Source organism: Vipera ursinii (assembly GCF_947247035.1).
Source record: "Vipera ursinii genome assembly, chromosome: Z".
In the NCBI taxonomy this organism is placed as follows: domain Eukaryota; kingdom Metazoa; phylum Chordata; class Lepidosauria; order Squamata; family Viperidae; genus Vipera; species Vipera ursinii.
This window is the reverse complement of record NC_139517.1, coordinates 51,673,285-51,694,368: the sequence shown is the minus strand read 5'-3', so window position 1 is coordinate 51,694,368 and position 21,084 is coordinate 51,673,285. Positions and strand designations below refer to the sequence as shown.

Here is a 21,084-nt window from a genome sequence, read left to right as displayed (position 1 = left end):
CTGCAAGGTGATCAAACCAGTCAGTCCTAGAAGAGATCAACCCTGACTGCTCTTTAGAAGGACAGATCTTGAAGTTGAAACTGAAATACTTTGGCCACCTAATGAGAAGGAAGGACTCACTGGAGAAGAGCCTAATGGTGGGAAAGATTGAGGGCAAGAGAAGAATGGACAACAGAGAATGAGGTGGCTGGATGGAGTGACTGAAGCAGTAGGCGTGAGCTTAAATGGACTCCAGAAGATGGTAGAGGAGAGGAAGGCCTGGAGGAACTTTGTCCATGGGGTCGCGATGGGTCGGACACGACTTCGCAGGTAACATCAACAACAAATATAAGTCAAAATGCTATTGCTATCAGATATCTTGACAAAAGAATTTTGCCCAATCTCATACATGGACAAATCAAAGTTTGGATTATTTGATCATACTTTATAATTGTCTGTATGCATGCCTATCTTTATTCCCACACATACCTAGGCCTCTAGTTCAGCTTAAAGCAGAAACAACAGTGATTCCCACAGAGCTTCATTCATACCAATATACCACTATATTGTGTTTCTACCTTCAGAATTATCAGTCAACTGCCCCATATAAAATATTCCAGGTAAATTTTGCTTAAAAGTCATATTTTGAATAGTATTTGTAATAATAATCATAATCTGAGGTTTTTAACCATTTTGTGCCATCATTTCTTTGAGCTTTCTGGAGAAACCTGTGAACTCTTTTCCAGAAAATGTATTTAAATGTATAAAATAAAATAGTAAAAATAAAGGTATAATTTTGTTCTCATCCATGTTCACTGCAATTTGTGGAACTGCCTTCTAAAAATCTGCATCCCAATTATATTCATTACTCATTTTATGTATAATAATACATATACACATAACATGTAATAATAATACTCCTTAATTGCCAAGATGATTTTGGAAAACTGCAAGAGAAAATAAACAATTTTAATGTAGCATGTAGAAAGGGATTAAATCCCTGCCCCTTGACTGGTTAACCAAGGGCTTAGAAATAATAGGAGTCAGTAGAAACATCAGAAACTTTGTATAAAAATCAACGGCACCATGGAAGACATGGTTGTGATCAATGGTTTGGGAGAGATTAATATCAAGAGAGGAATCTTCCAAGAAGACTCACTTTTACAGCTAATGTTTGTCATTGCACTGATTCCTCTGTCAACCATATTGAATAAGTCAAGCCATAGCTATCAAACATTAGAAAAAAATTTTACATCACGCAAAAGCCCAAGCAATCAAATACATGATAATGAAGGTTCCAGCAAAGGAGGCATCATTAGGCAACCATAGGCCCACTATTTGCTCACCAACAACTTTTTAAATAAGTTTTTATTGATTTTTAATACAATCGGTTTTAACCTAACAATTTCACACAGAAACTTCATATTCTGCCTCCCTTCTCTTGTTTTTACTATCTCTCAATAAAAGCTCCTTTTGAAATGCTGCCAGTTTAAAGAGTTCTGCTTTCTTGAGGGAATCAGCTGAGGCAGGACCTTACAGGGGGCATCATTAGGCAACTATAGGCCCACTATATGCTTACTAACAGCTTTCAAATTGCCAACTTGAATGGAAGCTGATGCTGTCCAATAGCATCTAGAAGAATACCTGAGCAAAGAGAAAACTGCCCAAGCAGCAGAGAAACTAAAGATCTACTTGACAAAATCATTCTGGAAAACTGCAACAGAAGGAAGACCAACTTGAATGTAGCATGGATTGATTATAAGAAGGCATTTGACTCCCTGCCAAATGATAGATAATCAGGTGTCTAGAAATAACAGGAGTCAGTAGAAACAACAGAAGCTTTGTGCATAAATTGATGGCACAATGCAAGACATAATTACTGGTCAATTGTGAAGCTAGTATATCAGGAAGGTCTACTGAGTACTGGAGAGAACAAACTAGCCTATAATAAAGAATAAATGATAAACAGAAAGGTGGCATGAAAAGACAAAGGATTACATGGATAGTAAATTTAAAAAAATAGCAGGCAAAGCAGCTAACAATAGGACCCGGTAATGGCTAAGAGCAGGAAAATTGAAGAAAAAGTTTGAAGGGCTAATTCTGATTGCACAAGACAATCCATTAAGAACAAACATATACAAAGCCAGATATTGAGAAGACAGCAGCAGACAGCAAGTGCTACTTCTGCAAAAAAGCTGAAGAAATAGGTTGATTAGCTACTGCAGGAAGATAACATTGACCATCTACAAACCATGGCACGGCAAAGTAGCAACAACGATGCATAGGAAAAATGAAGGAAATACCATTTGCCTGCAAGCAAGAATTGACAAGGCCACAAAATATAGATAGCAATACAAAGTGAAGACCCTAAAGTCCTTTGGAAGTTCAGAATTAAGCACCTGCCACATAACATGCCAGACTTAACAATTGTCAATAAGAAAGAGAAAAAACTCTGCTTGATGGATGTGGCAGTGCCTGGAGACAGTAGAAGAGAAGAGAAAGAACTGGAGAAAATCACAAAATATAAAGACCTGCAAACAGAAATAGAATGACTACGGGAAAAGAAAGCAAAGCAAAAATAGTACCAATACTAAGATAGGCACCTTGGTTGCAATCCCAAAACAATTGGAGCATCTCTTGAACAAGATAGGCATTGACAAATTTGTCATCAGTCAGTTGCAAAGGCAGCTTTTACTCAGAACAGTTTATATCCTGCAACAATATCTGTAACACCATCAAATAACTGCATCTGCCTATCTCAGGTCCTTGGGAAGGAATTGATAGTTGAATAGAAATGCCAAATCCAGTCTAAACATCTGATTGTGCGACAAATGATAATAATAAAAACAGAGTGAATCACAACTCCTCACATAAATCCAAACTGTTCACCTTGATTGGCCCTGGATCGAGTGCGTATTCCTAATGCAATGTTCTCTCCAGTTGGAGATGATGTCTTCAGGACAGCTTTCATGTTCTCATGTTCTACAGCATTTTCGGTATCCTGATACCCTTGCAGTTGGCTGTGAGGTGTCGGAAAGGTACTAGAGAATTTTCCAGACTGTGAAAAAAGGAAAAGAAATGAATCATTTTTAGATCTAATTCTTCTATTCTGTAAAGAAAGAGGCCAATCCTTGGTAGATTTTATTCATGCTGTATTTCTAGAAATATAATTTCTTTTTTATATAATTTTTTTATTTTGTTTCTTAAAATACAAACTTCAGCAGAAAAAAGGGAAACAATAACAAAGCAAAAACTAAACAAGACAAAAAGTGTACAAAATGCACAAAATATATTGTCCCCCCAACAATAATAATTTCCTCTCTTAAAAACAGGTCTATAATTTATAAACAACTCTTTTTGCCCAACTAAATTGACTTACCATCTATTTATTGTAAAAACAACAACTCGTTAACAGGTAAAGTCAATACCAAACTCTACTGACGATCTATTATTGTATTCCACAGGCAGAAACTCCACCACGGGCTTTTAAACTACCATAAAAACTGCAGTTATTATCTCTAATCTGTCCAGAATCAAATAGCTTTTCCTTAAAATTATAATTGAGATCTTTCCCAATAATTGCAGCACTTCAGAAGTTTTTTGTGCAAGTTGAACCAAAATATCTCTTCTGTTGTGTTCAGATTGAATATGATGACTCCACAATTTTCATCAGTTTTCTTTAAAAACTCCAGTTCATCACTGATCCATACTTCTGTCTCTAGGCCTTTTAAATTCATGTCCTATTCAGCCTTCTCCAACAAGCTTGCAATTCTCCTTCCTTCTCCTTCAATTCTGACAGCAACAAATTGACTTCTAATTCACCCAATTGCAAGTGTGATTTAACTGCTGTTAGCTATATCTGAATATTATCCTTACGTTGAATTATGAGGGTTGTTAAAACATCAAGTCTTTTATCTAAATTTTCATTCAGAGTCTGTAAGTTGAAAAGTATTTTTTTTCCAAATGATGAGGTAGGGAGTGATGGAAAGGAAGGAAAACTTAGATATAGAATAGGATATACAGGAAGAATACCCAGGGTCAGCCATAAAGGACTGAAATGTCTATACACAAACATGCAAAACTTTGGGGAACAAACAAGGTGAACTTGAAGTACTGGGCAAGTATGATACAGTTGCCACTACTGAAACTTGATGGGATGAAACACATGACTGGAATGTACTGAGAGAAGGCTACAAACTGTTCAAAAGAAACAGACCTAACAAAAGAGGAGATGGAGTTGCATTATATGTAAGAGCTCACTATAGATGGACTTTTTAGCTAACCAGTTAACAAATGTATGTAAGAAACACACACAGTAATAATGAGGGACTTAAACTACTCTGAAATCAAATGGGAGACAAACTCTACATCAAGTGGGAGATCAAATAGGTTCCTAATAACCTAGCTGACAATTTTGCCATCCAAAAGGTAGAGGAAGGAACTAGAGTGACAGCTATACTGGACCAAATTCTTACTAACAGAGAGGAAGTCACAGAGGGGGTTGAAGTTGCCGAAACTTGGCGGGAGAGTGACCATGTCATATTGGAATTCAGTATAATGAAAGCACAAACAATAGAACATAAATAATCAAACCAGTGCCTTAACAAACTTGAAAGTTTTGGAAGGATCCTATGAATGAAAATTTTAAAGGGGAAAAGAACTCAAGAAGCTTGGGAAACTCTGAAAAATATGACTAAAAAAGCCCAGTCAAGCTCAATATCACTGAAAAAGAAAAAAAATCAAGAAGAAGCCAGCATAAGTCAATAAAAAATGGAAGTACAAAAAATGGAAAGAGGGACACATAACCAAGGCAGAATACCAGCAAATAGCCCAAAGTTGTAAAGATGAATATTGAGGCTCAGAAAGAAGTAATACTTGCAGTAAATGTCAAAAATAATAATAGCAATAGCACTTAAACTTATATACCACTTCATATGCTTTAGAGTCCTCTTTAGGCAATTTACAGAGTCAGCATATTGCTCCCAACAATCTGGGCCCTCATTTTACTGACCTTGGAAGGATGGAAGGCTGAGTCAACCTTGAGCCTGTCAGGATTGAATACCACAAAGGCTCCTAATAATAAAAAAGATTTTTTCAACATATAAAAAACAAGAAAAAGGTCAAGGAAACAACAATCCATTAATGAGAGAAGATGGCAAGGAAGCCTTTTGCATCTGTGTTCTTGTAAAAAGATAATACAGCCTAACCTATCAAAAACATAACCATAAAAGATAAGACTAGGAATAGAAATTAAAATAAGAAAATGGTAAGAGAACACCTTTCCACTCTAGATGAGTTTGAATCACTGGGACCTGATGGGTTACATCCCAGAGATCTCAAGGAGCTGGCAGATATGATCTCAGAACCATTGAACCACATATTTGGTTAAAGCCCTCTGTCCCAGATAATGTTGTTAGCTTGATGGGATTTTCAACATTTTGGCTGGATCAGAGTTTTGCTCTAAGTGGCAAATCCTGGGGAGGCAGTGTCTGTTTTTATATAAACGACAGATGGTGTAATAATGCCAAGGTGGTTTCAAGTCTATGCTCCCTTGGATGTAGAGCTTTTGACCATTAAATGCAGACTCTTCTATGTGCCTAGAGAATTTTCTGTTATCATTATCCCCCTGATGCAAACAGAGAAGAGGCCCTGAATGTTCTCTATTATACCATCAGTGACTTACAAACTACTTACTCAGGGGGTGCATTTATTGTAGTGGGAGGCTTTAATCAAGTTGATTTGAAAGCTACTTTTCCCCATTTACATCAATATGTGGACTTTGCAACCAGAGGGGACAATACACTGGAACTTGTTTATTCCAACATCAAGAAGGCTTTCAAAGCTATCCCTCACCCTCACTTGGGCTCCTCTGACCATCTCTCAGTGCTGCTTATCCCAGCATATAAACTTGTATTAGTCAGAGTGAAACCTACAGTAAAGCAGGTGAGGGTTTGGGCAGAGGGAGCTGTAGAAGCATTACAAGACTACTTTGAGTGCACAGACTGGGGCATGTTTAAAGAAGCAGCAACTGACAACTAACGTATAAATGTTGATGAGTATGCCACCATGCTGTCTGCATATATCCCAAAGTGCACAGAGGATGTCTGTGTCCTTAAAAGCATTGTTGTGAGGGCGAATGAAAAACTGTGGCTGATTTATGAGGTCCGCAAGATGCTGAAGGCACAGAATGCGGCTTTTAAATCCGGTGATATGCTGGCACTTAGAACAGCCAGAGCTAATTTGAAAAGTGCCATAAAGGCGCAAAGCAAACCTATTGCCAGAAAATTCAGAACCTTTTCCAGCACCCAACAAACACCAGACGCATGTGGCAAGGAATCCTGGCAATTATGAATTATAAGGTGGCTCCATTGAGATGCAAAGATGACACTGAATACATTTTTTGGAAGATTTGAGGCACTCCTGCTACGAAAGCTGTGCCCCATCCTGACGAACAAGTGCTTAGCTTTGATGTCACTTCTGTCCAGAAAACACTGTGGAAAGTTAACAGCTGGCTCAGATAATATCCCTGGGTGGGTTCTTAGGGAATGTGCAGATGAACTGGCTTGTGTTGTTACAGATATTTTCAATCTCTCATTGCAGCAGGCAATGGTCCCATCGTGTTTTAAGACAGCCATCATTTTGCCAGTGCAAAAAGAGTCCACACTTACAAGCTTCAATGATTACCATCCGGTTGCACTGACATCCATCATTATGAAATGCTTTGAGAAGGTGATACATTATTGTAGCTAGCCTCCCGCCAGCATTTGACCTGCTTTAGATTGCTTACAGACCAAATTGCTTCTTCCATTCTTCTTAGATGAGAAGCAAAATATTTTCAAGAAAAAAAAGCAAGAAAGTTCAGTTGCCTTTTGAAAAAGCATCTTTGGGACAAGAATAGAATAGAATAGAATAGAATCTGGAAGGGACCTTGGAGGTCTTCAAGTCCAGCACCCTGCTCAAGCAGGAGAACCTATACCATTTCAGACAAGTGTCTAGTCCAGACATGTCAAACTCACAATGTCACGTAATGTCACACAATGTATCGGGATGGTTTTGCCATTGCCAGCAATGGGGTGGGTGCAGCCTCCATGTGACACATCCGACCTACAGGCTGGCAGTTTGACACCCCTGGTCTAGTCTCTTCTTAAAAGCCTCCAGTGATTGCCCACGATTTCTGAAGGCAAACTGTTTCACTGGTTAATTGTCCTCACTGTTAGGAAGTTTCTCCTTAATTCCAGGATGCTTCTCTCTTTGGTCAGTTTCCAACCATTATTTCTTGATAAGTTTCTAGTTACTTCTGTCTGAATCTGGGGAGCTTACTACCAAGAACCTGCTTTGATAGCAAAATCAGCTGTTTGTTGGCAGGGAGAAAAACAACAACCCACCATTTAGCATGCCATTTTCTGGGGATCCAATAGCTTGGATTCTTTATTTTATTCTTTTAGAAGCCCAAATAGGAAAATCTTACGTAAAATGAAAGTTAGGAAACATTTGTGTCCACCCAATTTTATGATGTTCATTGGTTTAAAAATGTTATTTGTAATGTCTTTCTTTTCTCTTCACGTATATTGGATTAGTGTGTTTGGCCTGTACCCTTGGATTCACATATTCCTGCAACTTTGCATTTTGACTAAGCTTTCTAATTTAACAATTGCATCTAGTCTCTTACCCTATTTTTCTGTAATGTTTGATTACAATTTTGTGGGCGCAATTCTCTCCTGCTACTGTTTTATCTTCTGCACTATCTAACTCAACAAGTTCATTCTTGTATAACATCCCTTCTCTGTGATATATTTTACTGAGAGTAGACAATTTCAGATTTGGAACTTACAAGAAGTTGAGCAACCTGCCTTTGCCTAATGCAGAACAGAATGTCTTTTGGCTGAGGTGCTGTTTTATCCATTTACCAGATTTAGGGTAAATTTATATCCATTCAATTTCATAAATCATTATCTCTGGTAAAATTAGAAGGTATGCTAGAAACAAAATGCATGCTATTTGGTGCTCATTTGGTCTTACATTCATTATTTTCTTCCTGGTCTTTTCTTATATTTGCCTGAAATGAACACCTCCTATGAAATGCAGTCTAAATGATTTGTCTTGTCTCTCATTCCTAGGGCAATTTCTTTGCAATGAACAGCACTGCTGCATTTTGCTTTTTAAAGTTAGGCAAATTATAGAGCTGCAAATAATTTACCACAAAATGTGTATCTGCTTCCTTTTTCATTTCTATGGTGTATACTACAACTTGGTAACTTCTAAGCAAAGAATGAAGGCAAGTAGTGTTTCTTCCACTAAAGGCAAGTTTAACTGCTCAACTTGACTAATAAAATCTTTTATTTGATCTGCATGCAGATTTAGATTTCCATCCTCCTCCAGATGCTTTCTGGAAAAAACTGCATTTTAGAGACTGAATCTTTTCTCATTTCCCAGTTGTTTTTATTTTGATCTAAATCTCTTATATATATATAAAATAAGGGAGTCTATTCGCTCACAATAAAGAAGTCAAGCATCAGTCAGATTACTCAAAACGCTCTTGTCACTGCATTCTAGGATGCTTGCTGGTATTGTCTCTTTTTTCCCCAAAGAAAGGTAGTTTTTGAGACTTTGGAAAGCTTTTTTCTTCTGAAGGACCAAGAGAGAATTCTGGTCCTTCTAATTATTCCATAGAATGCAACTTTTGTACCCAACTGTGAAAAATGTCTGCTTTCCCTCCCACTAATGGTTCTTTTAGCTATTCAGAAGATTTTTTCAAGTCCACGAGTCAAGGTCCAAAGTGTAGAGTCCAAAGTTGTGATCAATCGGTTCAAGGGATTAAGAGTATACACAAAATTCAGAAAATTGAAAACTGTCTCTGACAACCTCAACCTTCAAATGCTGAGCTAAATAAGCACTAGCTGGTGCACATCATTAGGAGTGGTGAAGCTGCCTCCTTGCAAATAGCCTCACCAACCTCTGCTGTGCTTCCTTTGCTCAGCGGGAATTTGACAGAGGAAATGTTTCCTTATCACCATTGATTGGCTGCAGCTGCATCTTCTCTCTGCCTTGTGCTGCTAGCTGGTCATCTGCACTTCCTACTTGCAGCTGCATTACTCCTTTTGCTCCTAGTCAGCTGCTCATCTGGTCCCTCATTTGCAGCCCCCCCAACATTCCTAGCATATCCTCCTCCTGACCATCCACTCCTATCACTCAGCCTGCCAAGTCCCCCAACACTTCTCTTGTCCCTCTCTGAATTCCCAGGAGTTGGCACTTTTTTGTCCTCTAAGCTGGCACACAGGGAAGCCATTACATTTTATCTGCCTCCCTTGCTCACAGCTCGGCCGAGGCCTTAGTGGAAGCCTGGGAAAGGACGGCCACTGAGGCCCTTGACCGAGTTGTACCCCTGCGGCCCCTGACCCGGTGCAGATCCCGCCGAGCTCCATGGTTCTCTGCGGAGCTCCGGGAGATGAAGCGTCGGAGACGGGGCCTAGAGAGCGGTTGGAGGTCCAGCCGATCCGAACCCGACCGATTGCGACTAAGAGCCTATATTAGGTCTTATCTCGCTGCAATTAGGGAGGCGAGGTCCAACCACTTCGCCACCCTTATTGCGTCCGCAGATAATCGCCCGGCTGCCCTGTTTAGGGTGACTCGCTCCCTCCTAAATCAGGAGGTGAGGGAGGATCCCTTGCAGGGACGTGCTGAGGAGTTTAACCAACATCTGTCGGACAAAATCACTCGGATTCGGACCGGTCTGGACTCTGACTGGGCAGAGTCTGACGATCAGGACACGGGTGGTCTTGTCGATATCACCTGGGAGGAGTTTGATTCTGTGACTCCGGAGGAAGTGGACAGGATCATGGGGAGGCTGAGCACCACCACATGTTTACTGGACCCGTGCCCTTCCTGGCTGGTTTATGCAGCCCGGGAGAGGACACGCAGCTGGTTCCAGGCAGTTATATCGGCTTCTTTGAGTGAGGGTATCTTCCCCGCCGTCTTGAAGGAGGCGGTGGTGAGGCCTCTCCTCAAGAAGCCTGCCCTGGACCCGGCTGTATTGAACAACTTTCGTCCTGTCTCCAACCTTCGCTTTCTTGCGAAGGTTGTTGAGAGTGTGGTGGCGCATCAGCTCCCTCTGGTCCTGGATGAAGCGGATTATCTAGACCCGTACCAATCGGGTTTCAGGCCGGGGCACAGCACGGAGACGGCATTGGTCGCGCTGGTGAATGATCTCTGGAGGGCTCGGGACAGGGGGCATTCCTCTGTCCTAGTCCTATTAGACCTCTCGGAGGCTTTCGATACCATCGACCATGGTATCTTGCTGCGGCGTCTCAGGGGATTGGGAGTGGGAGGCACAGTTTTACAGTGGTTCTCCTCCTATCTCTTGGGACGTTCGCAGTCGGTGTTGGCAGGGGGGCAGAGGTCGACCGCGAGGTCTCTCATTTGTGGAGTTCCTCAGGGGTCGGTCCTCTCGCCTCTCCTGTTCAACATCTACATGAAGCCGCTGGGTGAGATCATTCGTGGCTTTGGAGTTGGGTATCATCAGTATGCTGATGATACCCAACTTTTCTTTTCGACCCCAAACCACCCCAGTGATGCCCTCAACGTGATGTCCCGTTGCCTGGAGGCGGTTCGGGTCTGGATGGGGAGGAACAGACTCCAACTCAACCCCGACAAGACTGAGTGGCTTTGCATACCTTCATCCCGGGTTTATTCGGACATTCCACCTCTGGCTATGGGGGGTGAACTATTACCCCCCGTAGATAGGGCTCGCAACTTGGGGGTCCTCCTAGATTCACGGCTCACCTTGGAAGACCATATAGGAGCTGTGACTAGGGGGGCCTTCGCACAGGTTCGCCTGGTGCGTCAGTTGCGGCCCTATCTTAGCCGGGATGATCTATGCACGGTCACTCATGCGCTCGTGTCCTCTCGTCTGGACTACTGCAACGCTCTCTACATGGGGCTGCCCTTGAGGACCACCCGGAAGCTCCAACTGGTACAGAATGCAGCCGCGAGAGTGGTGTTGGGAGTCTCCCGATACTCCCACGTTACACCTCTGCTCCGTGAGCTGCATTGGTTGCCAGTTGTCTTCCGGGTGAGATTCAAGGTACTGGTAACGGTGTTCAAAGCACTCCATGGCATGGGGCCGGAGTACCTCAGGGAACATCTGCTGCCGGCATCAAGCTCCCTGCGCCCTGTGCGTTCCCACAGAGAGGGCCTCCTCAGGGTGCCACCGATCAGAGAATGTCGATTGGTGGCCCCCAGGGGGAGATCCTTCTCTGTGGGCGCTCCGGAGCTGTGGAATCAGCTACCGGTAGAGCTCCGGATGGCGCCCGATCTTCGCTCCTTTCGTCGCGATCTTAAGACATTTCTGTTTGTACAAGCTGGCCTAGCCTGATGGGGATTGCTGGGGTTGTTTTATCTTTGGTTTTTTAATTTTTCTTGGGGTTTTTAGCACTGTATTTCTATTGTTTTTAACTAGGGCAATTGTTTAATCTTTTTTTTAATGTTTGTATTTGCTATTTTATTCTGCCCTGTGAACCGCCCTGAGTCCTCAGGGAGAAGGGCGGTATATAAATGTTATTAAATTAAAATTAAATTAAATTATCTACAAGAGCAGCATTTGTAAGGATAGCCAAAATTTAGCATCTTTCCACTATGTACCAATGAATAAGAATATTTGTAGCTCAGGGTTGAAATGAGGGGTCCTTGGTGATCTCTGAGCTTGCTTGCAAATATTTCATTATCCTAACTAGGTAACATCATCAGACTAGCACTGATGATGTTATCTAGTTAGGGTAATGAAACGTTTGCAAGAAAACAAGCAAGCTCAGAGAGCACCAAAGACCTCTCATTTCCACTATGTATTCAAAATGCACAATGATTAGTGTGTATGTGTGTGTGTGTCCCCTTCATGGATTACTGCCTTGTCGTGGCGAAGGGGCTTGCGTAATTCAATGAAGCTATGAGCTATGCCGTGCAGGGCCACCCAAGACGGACAGGTCATAGCTGAGAGTTCTGACAAAACGTGATCCACTGGAGAAGGAAATGGCAACCCACTCCAGTATCTTTGCCATGAAAACCCTATGGACAGTACCAAAAGGCAAAACGATATGATGCTGGAAGATGAGCCCCTCAGGTCGGAAGGCATCCAATATGCTACTGGGGAAGAGCAGAGGGCTAGTACTAGTAGCGCCAGAAAGAATGAAGCGACTGGGCCAAAGCCGAAAGGACGCTCAGCTGTGGATGTGTCTGGTGGTGAAAGGAAAGTCCGATGCTGTAAAGATTTTTTCTCCATAGGAACCTGGAATGTAAGATCCATGAATCAAGGCAAGCTGGACGTGGTCAAACAAGAGATGACAAGACTGAACATCGACATCTTAGGTATCAGCGAACTAAAATGGACAGGAATGGGTGAATTTAATTCAGATGACCATCAGGTATACTACTGCGGACAAGAATCCCTCAGAAGAAATGGAGTAGCCTTCATAGTCAATAAAAGAGTAGGAAAAGCAATACTGGGATACAATCCTCAAAATGACAGAATGATCTCAGTTCGAATCCAAGGCAAACCATTCAATATCACAGTAGTCCAAGTCTATGCCCCAACCACCAGTGCTGAAGAGGATGAAATTGACCAGTTCTATGAAGCCCTACAGCACCTTATAGAACTAACACCAAAAAATGATGTCCTTATCATCATGGGGGATTGGAATGCTAAAGTAGGAAGCCAAAAGATAACTGGAATAACAGGCAAGTTTGGCCTTGGAGTACAAAATGAAGCAGGGCACAGGCTGATAGAATTTTGTCAAGAGAATACGATGGTCATAGCAAACACTCTTTTCCAACAACCCAAGAGACGGCTCTACACATGGACATCACCAGACGGTCAACACAGAAATCAGATTGACTATATGCTCTGCAGCCAAAGATGGAGAAGCTCTATACAGTCGGTAAAAACAAGACCAGGAGCTGACTGTGGCTCAGACCATGAGCTTCTCCTTGCAAAGTTTAGGCTTAAACTGAAGAAAGTAGGGAAAAGCACTAGGCCACTCAGGTATGAATTAAATCATATCCCTATTGAATATACAGTAGAGGTGACAAATAGATTTAAGGAATTAGATCTGATAGACAGAGTGCCTGAAGAACTATGGACAGAGGTTCGCGACATTGTACAACAGGTAGCAACCAAAACCATCCCAAAGAAAAAGAAATGCAAGAAAGCAAAATGGCTGTCTGAGGAAGCTTTGCAAATAGCTGAGGAAAGGAGGAAAGCGAAAGGCAAGGGAGAAAAACATAGATATGCCCAATTGAATGCAGAATTCCAGAGAATAGCTAGAAGAGATAAGAATGCCTTCTTAAATGAACAGTGCAAAGAAATAGAAGAAAACAATAGAATAGGGAGGACCAGAGATCTTTTCAAGAAAATTGGAGAGATGAAGGGAACATTCCATGCAAAAATGGGCATGATAAAGGACCAAAATGGCAGGGACCTAACAGAGGCAGAAGAGATTAAGAAGAGGTGGCAAAATTACACAGAAGAACTATACAAGAATGAGCTTAACGTCCCTGATAATCACAATGAGGTGGTCACTGACCTCGAGCCAGACATCCTAGAATGTGAAGTGAAGTGGGCCTTAGAAAAGCTGAGCAACAACAAAGCTAGTGGAGGTGACAGTATTCCAGCTGAGCTATTCAAAATCTTAAAAGACAGTGCAGTAAAAGTGCTACACTCAATTTGCCAGCAAATTTGGAAAACTCAGCAGTGGCCACAGGATTGGAAAAGATCAGTTTACATTCCAATTCCAAAGAAAGGCAGTGCCAAAGAATGTTCAAACTATCGCACCATTGCACTCATTTCTCATGCTAGTAAAGTCATGCTTAAAATCCTACAAGCTAGACTCCAGCAGTATGTGGATCGAGAACTACCAGAAGTACAGGCAGGATTTCGAAGAGGCAGAGGAACTAGAGATCAAATTGCCAACATACGCTGGATCATGGAGAAAGCTAGGGAGTTCCAGAAAAACATCTACTTCTGCTTCATTGACTATGCTAAAGCCTTTGATTGTGTGGATCATAACAAACTGTGGCAAGTTCTTAAAGAGATGGGAGTACCAGACCATCTTATTTGTCTCTTGAGAAACCTATATGCGGGTCAAGAAGCAACAGTGAGAACTGGACACGGAACCACTGATTGGTTCAAAATTGGGAAAGGAGTCCGGCAAGGCTGTATACTGTCGCCCTGCCTATTTAACTTATATGCAGAGCACATCATGAGAAAGGCAGGGCTAGATGAATCAATAGTTGGAATTAAGATTGCTGGAAGAAATATCAACAACCTAAGATACGCAGATGATACCACTCTAATGGCAGAAAGTGAAGAAGAACTAAAGAGCCTCTTGTTGCGGGTGAAAAAGGAGAGTGCAAAAGTTGGGTTGAAACTTAACATTAAGAAAACCAAGATCATGGCATCTGGCCCTCTCAATTCCTGGCGAATAGATGGGGAAGAAATGGAGGTAGTGACAGATTTTATTTTCCTGGGCTCCAAGATCACTGCAGATGGGGACTGTAGCCAAGAAATTAAAAGACGCTTGCTCCTGGGAAGGAAAGCCATGGCAAATCTAGACAGCACACTAAAAAGCAGAGACATCACCCTGTCGACAAAAGTGCGTATAGTCAAGGCTATGGTCTTCCCAGTTGCAATGTATGGCAGTGAAAGTTGGACCATAAGAAAGGCTGAGCGCCAAAGAATTGAGGCCTTTGAACTCTGGTGCTGGAGAAGACTCCTGCGAGTCCCTTGGACTGCAAGGCGATCAAACCGGTCAGTCCTAGAGGAGATCAATCCTGACTGCTCTTTAGAAGGCCAGATCTTGAAGCTAAAACTCAAATACTTTGGCCACCTAATGAGAAAGAAGGACTCACTGGAGAAGAGCCTAATGCTGGGAAAGATCGAGGGCAATAGAAGAAGGGGACGACAGAGAATGAGGTGGCTGGATGGAGTCACTGAAGCAGTAGGCGTGAGCTTAAATGGACTCCAGAAGATGGTGGAAGACAGGAAGGCCTGGAGGAACGTTGTCCATAGGGTCGCGATGAGTCGGACACGACTTCGCAGCTAACAACAACAGTGTGTGTGTGCGTGTGTCTACATGTGATCATTTTAGCCATTGTCCATCCACTGCAGGATGAAGGCCTCTTCCGCATATTTCCAACCAATACGGTCCTGAGCTTTCTTTTGCCAATTGGGCCCGTAATATTTGCTGAGGTCGTCGATCCATCTTGTTTTAGGTCTCTTTCGTGGATGCTTTTTATTAAGTGGGATCCATTCTGTGACTGCCTTGATCCACCTACCATAAGTTCTTCTTGTTATGTGACTAGCTCATATCCATTTCAATTCTTTAACTCTCTTGATGATATTGTATACTTTTGTTTGTTCTCTAATCCATGTGCAGCTCTTTCCATCTTGTCTTGTAGTGTTGGGCATGTATATTTCCATGGCTCTTTGTGCCACACCTAGCTTTTGTATTGTGAGGTTAGTGTCCATGTTTCACGGACATATGTTAGAGCAGGTAGCATCGAAAACAGTCCTGGGGGAGATTGTTCCTGAAAAATATGCTTAGCTTGCCAAATGCCTGCCAACCACATTTAACACACTGTTCATTTTTTTTGTATCACCTTCCATGAGATTCATTGGTCAAGATATATGTGATGGTCTACTGTGTCTAGCTCTTCTCCAGATATATATTTTTTTCTTTCATTGGTGAATTTATTAAATGTAATCTGGCTCTTTCTCAGGTTATTTTTAAACCAAATAGTTCTTTGTGCAGCTCTTATATGTGTCTTTAAAGTTGTTCTGGATCTTGTGAGCTAGAAACAACATCAACTGTAAATCTTAAGTGATTTAAATAGGCACCATTGATTTTCACTCCATCTTTTGCCCAGTCTAGTTTGCGAAATACTTCTTCAAGGCAGGCTGAGAAAAGGATGGGTGATGTTGTATCGCCTTGTCGTACACCTTGTTCTATGTTGATTTCTACTTTAACATCATTAAGACAAATTGTTGCCATGGTTTTTTCATATATTGATTGTGGTAATATGTATGAATGTATGTATATATGTTATATGTATGTATATATGTATTATATATTCTTTTGAGAACAGGCAATAGAATTTCATTTTTAATATGTGCCAGTGCACTCACAGTAAAAAAATGACAATAAAGGTTTTCTTATCTATCATCTCTAGTTAGTGTCAATAGAACGATAGTCCAGACTGATCTTATGAAGTGGTCATCACGTGGTGAAGACTCAATGCTGCTGGATTTGGACCTCTGTCATAATGCATCTACCATTTATAATTCTATTTGCTCTAAATAAATTAACCTTTCAAACCCTATTTGGAATTTTTACTACCTCTTTCTTGACTAAAATTTTTATTTTTATTATTATTCCAATGTTATGGAGAACTCTACTTTCACCACTATTCATAATTTCATAATTTCAGCAGTCAGTTCTTCCCCATTTGCAAGTTGGTTAATCTGAATAAGAAAATATTTTGGAATTGTAAGCAAACTATAAAAGACAGTCAGAATGAATATCTAATAAACAGTACTGAAATATATTTTAATTATTTTTGCTAGTATTATGGTAGTATTATCACATTTGAAAGAATGAAGTGGTTCAAATAAAGTATAAATGTGAACATTATTTTTAAGATTATTTGCAAAATTAATTGCAAATTAAAAAGAAAAAAATCCTATAAGATATGGAAATAATTGCTAATCTGAAATATATCTAAGAAAAAAAGCTAACATTTATTCTACTATTTATAAAGATCTTCAAAAAATCTTTCAAATATCACTTTTATAGGTGGTAAGTGAAATTAGTTTTTTTTTAAAAAAATCAGTACTGTTACATAGCAATGTTAGAAAATCATTTGTTAATTACAAAGTTTTCATATTGCAACATATATTTTATTAAAACATAATGGATTACCAGCTTTTCTATCAAGTATGACATTAAGAATAGTTCACCTTTGGAAAAGTCTACCCCAGTTTTCTGATCCTAAATTGGAAGACTACATGCTCAGAAAAATGACTCATTCAGAGCTACCAAAGCAAAGACATCTCAAGCCATTTCTGTTCTTATTCAAGTGGAAATGATTAAATGATGTATTTCCACATGATGCAGAGATCCTGTAAATTTACTTATATCCAGCAGAAGCTGAGTGAAAGCAAGCAAAGATGAAACACTAAATAATGCAAGTAAAAGCTGTACAACCTGATGAATTCCCTCACAATGTTAAAAATCTTCAGTAAAATACGTTTTTGTGCTCCATTTCTTTCTTCTGGTGTTTGTGTTTAAAGTGTATAAAATTGCTTATTTTGTTGTATTCTTTAATGGATGTTTCCCTTCTAGCCCACCTCCCGTGACAAATATGACATGTTGAGGGGGAAAAATAGCTGTTATTTGGTATTGCTTGTTTTTCTACTTCAGTTTGTCCTCTGAAATGGTCATGACAATTCTTTTCTTCCAATAATATAACCAGTCCTTGTTTACAACTACCTTAGTTAGTCAACATTTTCAAATACAATGGGAATAAACAGTAATAAATCATATTCTGATTAATGCACTTGCACTCAATTTCAGCATCCAATAATAAGAATATCCTTGGCATCACTATACATGAGAAATTTATCCAAATGACATGGTGGCAACCAGTGATTTTCACAGCAGTTCTCTCAGTCCTGCAATCCATTTAGCAACCAAGTTGTTTAGCAAGGATGTCACCAGAATGGATTGCAGTGGCTAAGTGCGGACACCTCACACAGTATTTGATGGTCACAATTTCTATAACACAATGTGAAATTTAGGATTGGCAAACTTTGTGGCAAATGGGCAGAAATCTATATCTGATAATGCATAGACCTGCCATGCTTTTTCAGATAACTAATTACAGTCATCATGTTGACAGAAAAAGTGCCATATAGTTCTCAAGTTGTGACCACAACTGAACCCAAAATTTCCATTGCTAAGCAAGACAGTTGTTAAATGAATTTTGCCCCATTTTATGATCTTTTTGCCATAGTTGTTAAGTGAATCACTGCAGTTTGTTAGTGAATCATGCGGTCATTAAGCAAATATATACCAGGTGCCAAGTCCCCAAATGTGGGCACCAAATTTTGATGATGTGAATATGGGGATGTTGGAATAGACATAAATGTGACATTATAACTTTGAATAATTATTAAATGAATGGTTTATAAGTTAAGGACTACCTGTATCAAGCATTAGGCACATTGTAGTCTTTTAGTACAATCCTATTAATTCCTACTCAAAAATAAATCTCGTCAAATTCAAAAAAACGTATTCCCAGTTAAGAAAATACAGAACTGCACATATAAGAATTGCAGCCACAAAGCATGATAATGAAGCATTCCCACAGAACTACCTTTGTTATCAGTAGTTCTCACAGCAATCAGATTTGAACAGAACATGCTCTTTCTCAGAATCATACCTCAATGTCATCTTCTTCATCTGTCTATCAGTGGAACAAGAAATAGAACAGAGGATAGAAAGCAGCATTAGGTAAGGTATAACGTCAATATATCAGCCATCAAAAGTAATTATGATGCTGCTTTTGTATTATAAAATAAAACGTGGTATAAAAATCAAGAGTAATGTGCATCTTTCATGATGTCACAGAAAAATAAAAACCCCAAACTTTATATTGTGGGTGCGTTGTTTCAATAATAAATTACACTGAAGCCTTTTCTGCAATTTAACATCACATTTGCCAGCATATTCTATAGGTGCAAAAAGGCTTAATAATATTAGTTATTTTCTTTCCTTCAACCTTCATTATTACTGAGGCCAACAACCATTCTCAGTTTTTTGGAACATTGTGCACTCTGTCAAACCTTTTTTCTGGAAAATCAAAGTGGGTAACACTTAACAAGTCTGTGAGTTAAATTGTGAGTAAAACAATTTTCCTGAATCATCAAGAAACTGTTCTTGATTGAAAATGGACATAAAATAAGAATTTCTAATCTAAACTTGGGATTTTAATTAAACATTAATGTTCTCACACTTATAAAGTATTTTCGGTTTCTGTAAATTTCAACAGTTATCTGAGAATAACAGAATAGCAGAGTTGGAAGGGACCTTTGACATCTTCTAGTCCAGTCTCCTGTTCAAGCAGGAGATCCTATATTATTCCAAATGGCTGTCCAATCTCTTCTTGACAACCTTCAAAGGTGGAGCACCAACAACTGCTGGAGGCAAGCTGTTCCACTGATTAATTGTTCTGTCAGGAAATTTCTTCTTAATTCTAGGCTTGATCTCTTTTTGATAAGCTTCCCTCCATTACCTCTTGTCCTTTATCAATGTTTATGTTATTTTTATTTATTTACTAGATTTATAAGCTGCCTAATTCCTGTAAACTGAAAAAGAATAATAAAACATCACAATACATAAACATCAGCATTAAATATAAAATATAAAATGGTGACCAAGCACTATAATAAAGATAACTAAAAGGGCCATTCAATTGGCCTGTAATTCCAGTTGAAAAGCTGGATCTTAACACCATTCCTAAAGGCAAGTAAAATTGGGTCTTGGGGAGAGTGATTGAGGAGATAGCTTGTTCAAGCTTCTTCTCCGCGAGCTGCATTGGCTTCCAGTTGCCCTCCGGGTGAGATTCAAGGTGCTGGTGATGACCTATAGAGCCCCTAAATAGCATGGGTCCAGACTATCTTTGGGAGCACCTGCTGCCAGCATCAACTTCCCATCGTCCTGTGCGCTCCCACAGGGAGGGCCTCCTCAGGGTGCCGCCGGTCAGGGAGTGCCAGCTGGTGGCCCCCAGGGGGACAGCGTTCTCGGTGGGCACGCCTGCCCTTTGGAATCAGCTGCCTGTGGAACTCCGGATGGCCCCCGACCTTCGCTCGTTTTGCCGGGACCTAAAAACTTGGCTATTCGAGCTTGCCGGCCTGGACTGAGGGTTTTGGGTTAAGGTTTTAATTTTTAATTATTTTGGGGCTATTTAAATTAATTTTATTTTAACCTGTATATATTGTACTGTTTTAATTTGCCCTGTAAACCACCCTGAGTCCCTCGGGAAAAGGGCAGTATATAAATCGAAATAAACAAATAAATAAATAAATAATGGAGTAAGCTTTGAAACATGGAGTCAAAAAATGCTATCCAGGGATAGAGAGGGCATAGGCCCCAGCTAAATACTGGGTAGAAAAAGAGTCTAAGAGAAGACTTTTTGTAGTTTCTCAAGCTGTAAAAGATATGGCTGGAGATTTGTACTTCCCTATTTACAAAATTGATTTCAGTCTTCCTAGTAGTCAAGATAGAAAACATGACCAGATGAGTTTATTCTGCGTTCTTGTAAGGTTGTACATTCAGACAAGAAAAACCAAATGTACAGGTAATAGTATAGGTGGTACCTGGCTCATAGTAGCAACTGTGAGAGGGATCTTGGAGTCCTAGTGGACAATCACTTAAATATGAGCCAGCAATGTGCTCCAGCTGCCAAAAAGCCAACACAGTGCATTAACAGAGGGATAGAATCAAAATCACGTGAAGTCTTAATACCACTTTATAATGCCCTGGTAAGGCCACACTTGGAATACTGAATCCAGTTTTCATCACCACGATATAAAAAAGATGTTGAGATGCTAGAAAGAGTGCAGAGAAGAGCATTAAAGATGATTAGGGGACTGGAGGCTAAAACATATAAGGAACGGTTACTGGAATTGGGTATGTCTAGTTTAATGAAAAGAAGGACTATGGGTGACATGACAGCAGTGTTCTAATATCTCGTGGGTTGAGACAAAGAAGAGAGAGTCAAACTATTCTCCAAAGCACCTGAAGGCAGAACAAGAAGCAATGGATGAAAACTAATCAAGGAGAGAAGCTACCTAGAACTAAGGAGAAATTTTCTGACAGTTAGAACTATTAAACAGTGGAACAACTTGCCTTCAGAAGTTGTGAATGCTCCAACACTGAAAATTTTTAAGAAGAGTTTGGACAACCATTTGTCTGAAATAGTATAGAGTTTCCTGCCTGAGCAGAAGTTAGACTAGAACAGGGCTTTTCAACCAGTGGTACGTGTACCATGGGTGGTACT

The 21,084-nt window shown here is 40.3% G+C and overlaps 1 protein-coding gene across 2 annotated transcripts in view; it reads right to left on the bottom strand.

Moving 5' to 3' along the window:
* FHOD3 (formin homology 2 domain containing 3) overlaps positions 1-21,084 on the bottom strand; it is a 341,124-nt gene that overhangs the window by 8,870 nt on the left and 311,170 nt on the right. Inside the window, exons 24-25 of one of the 2 annotated variants that reach the window (XM_083377070.1) lie at positions 18,466-18,489; positions 2,869-3,037 (exon numbers count right to left, since the gene is read on the bottom strand). In XM_083377070.1, the coding sequence (XP_083233196.1) occupies positions 2,869-3,037; positions 18,466-18,489 (193 nt within the window). The remainder of the gene's footprint in view (positions 1-2,868; positions 3,038-18,465; positions 18,490-21,084) is intronic. The other variant, XM_083377071.1, reaches the window with a different exon arrangement.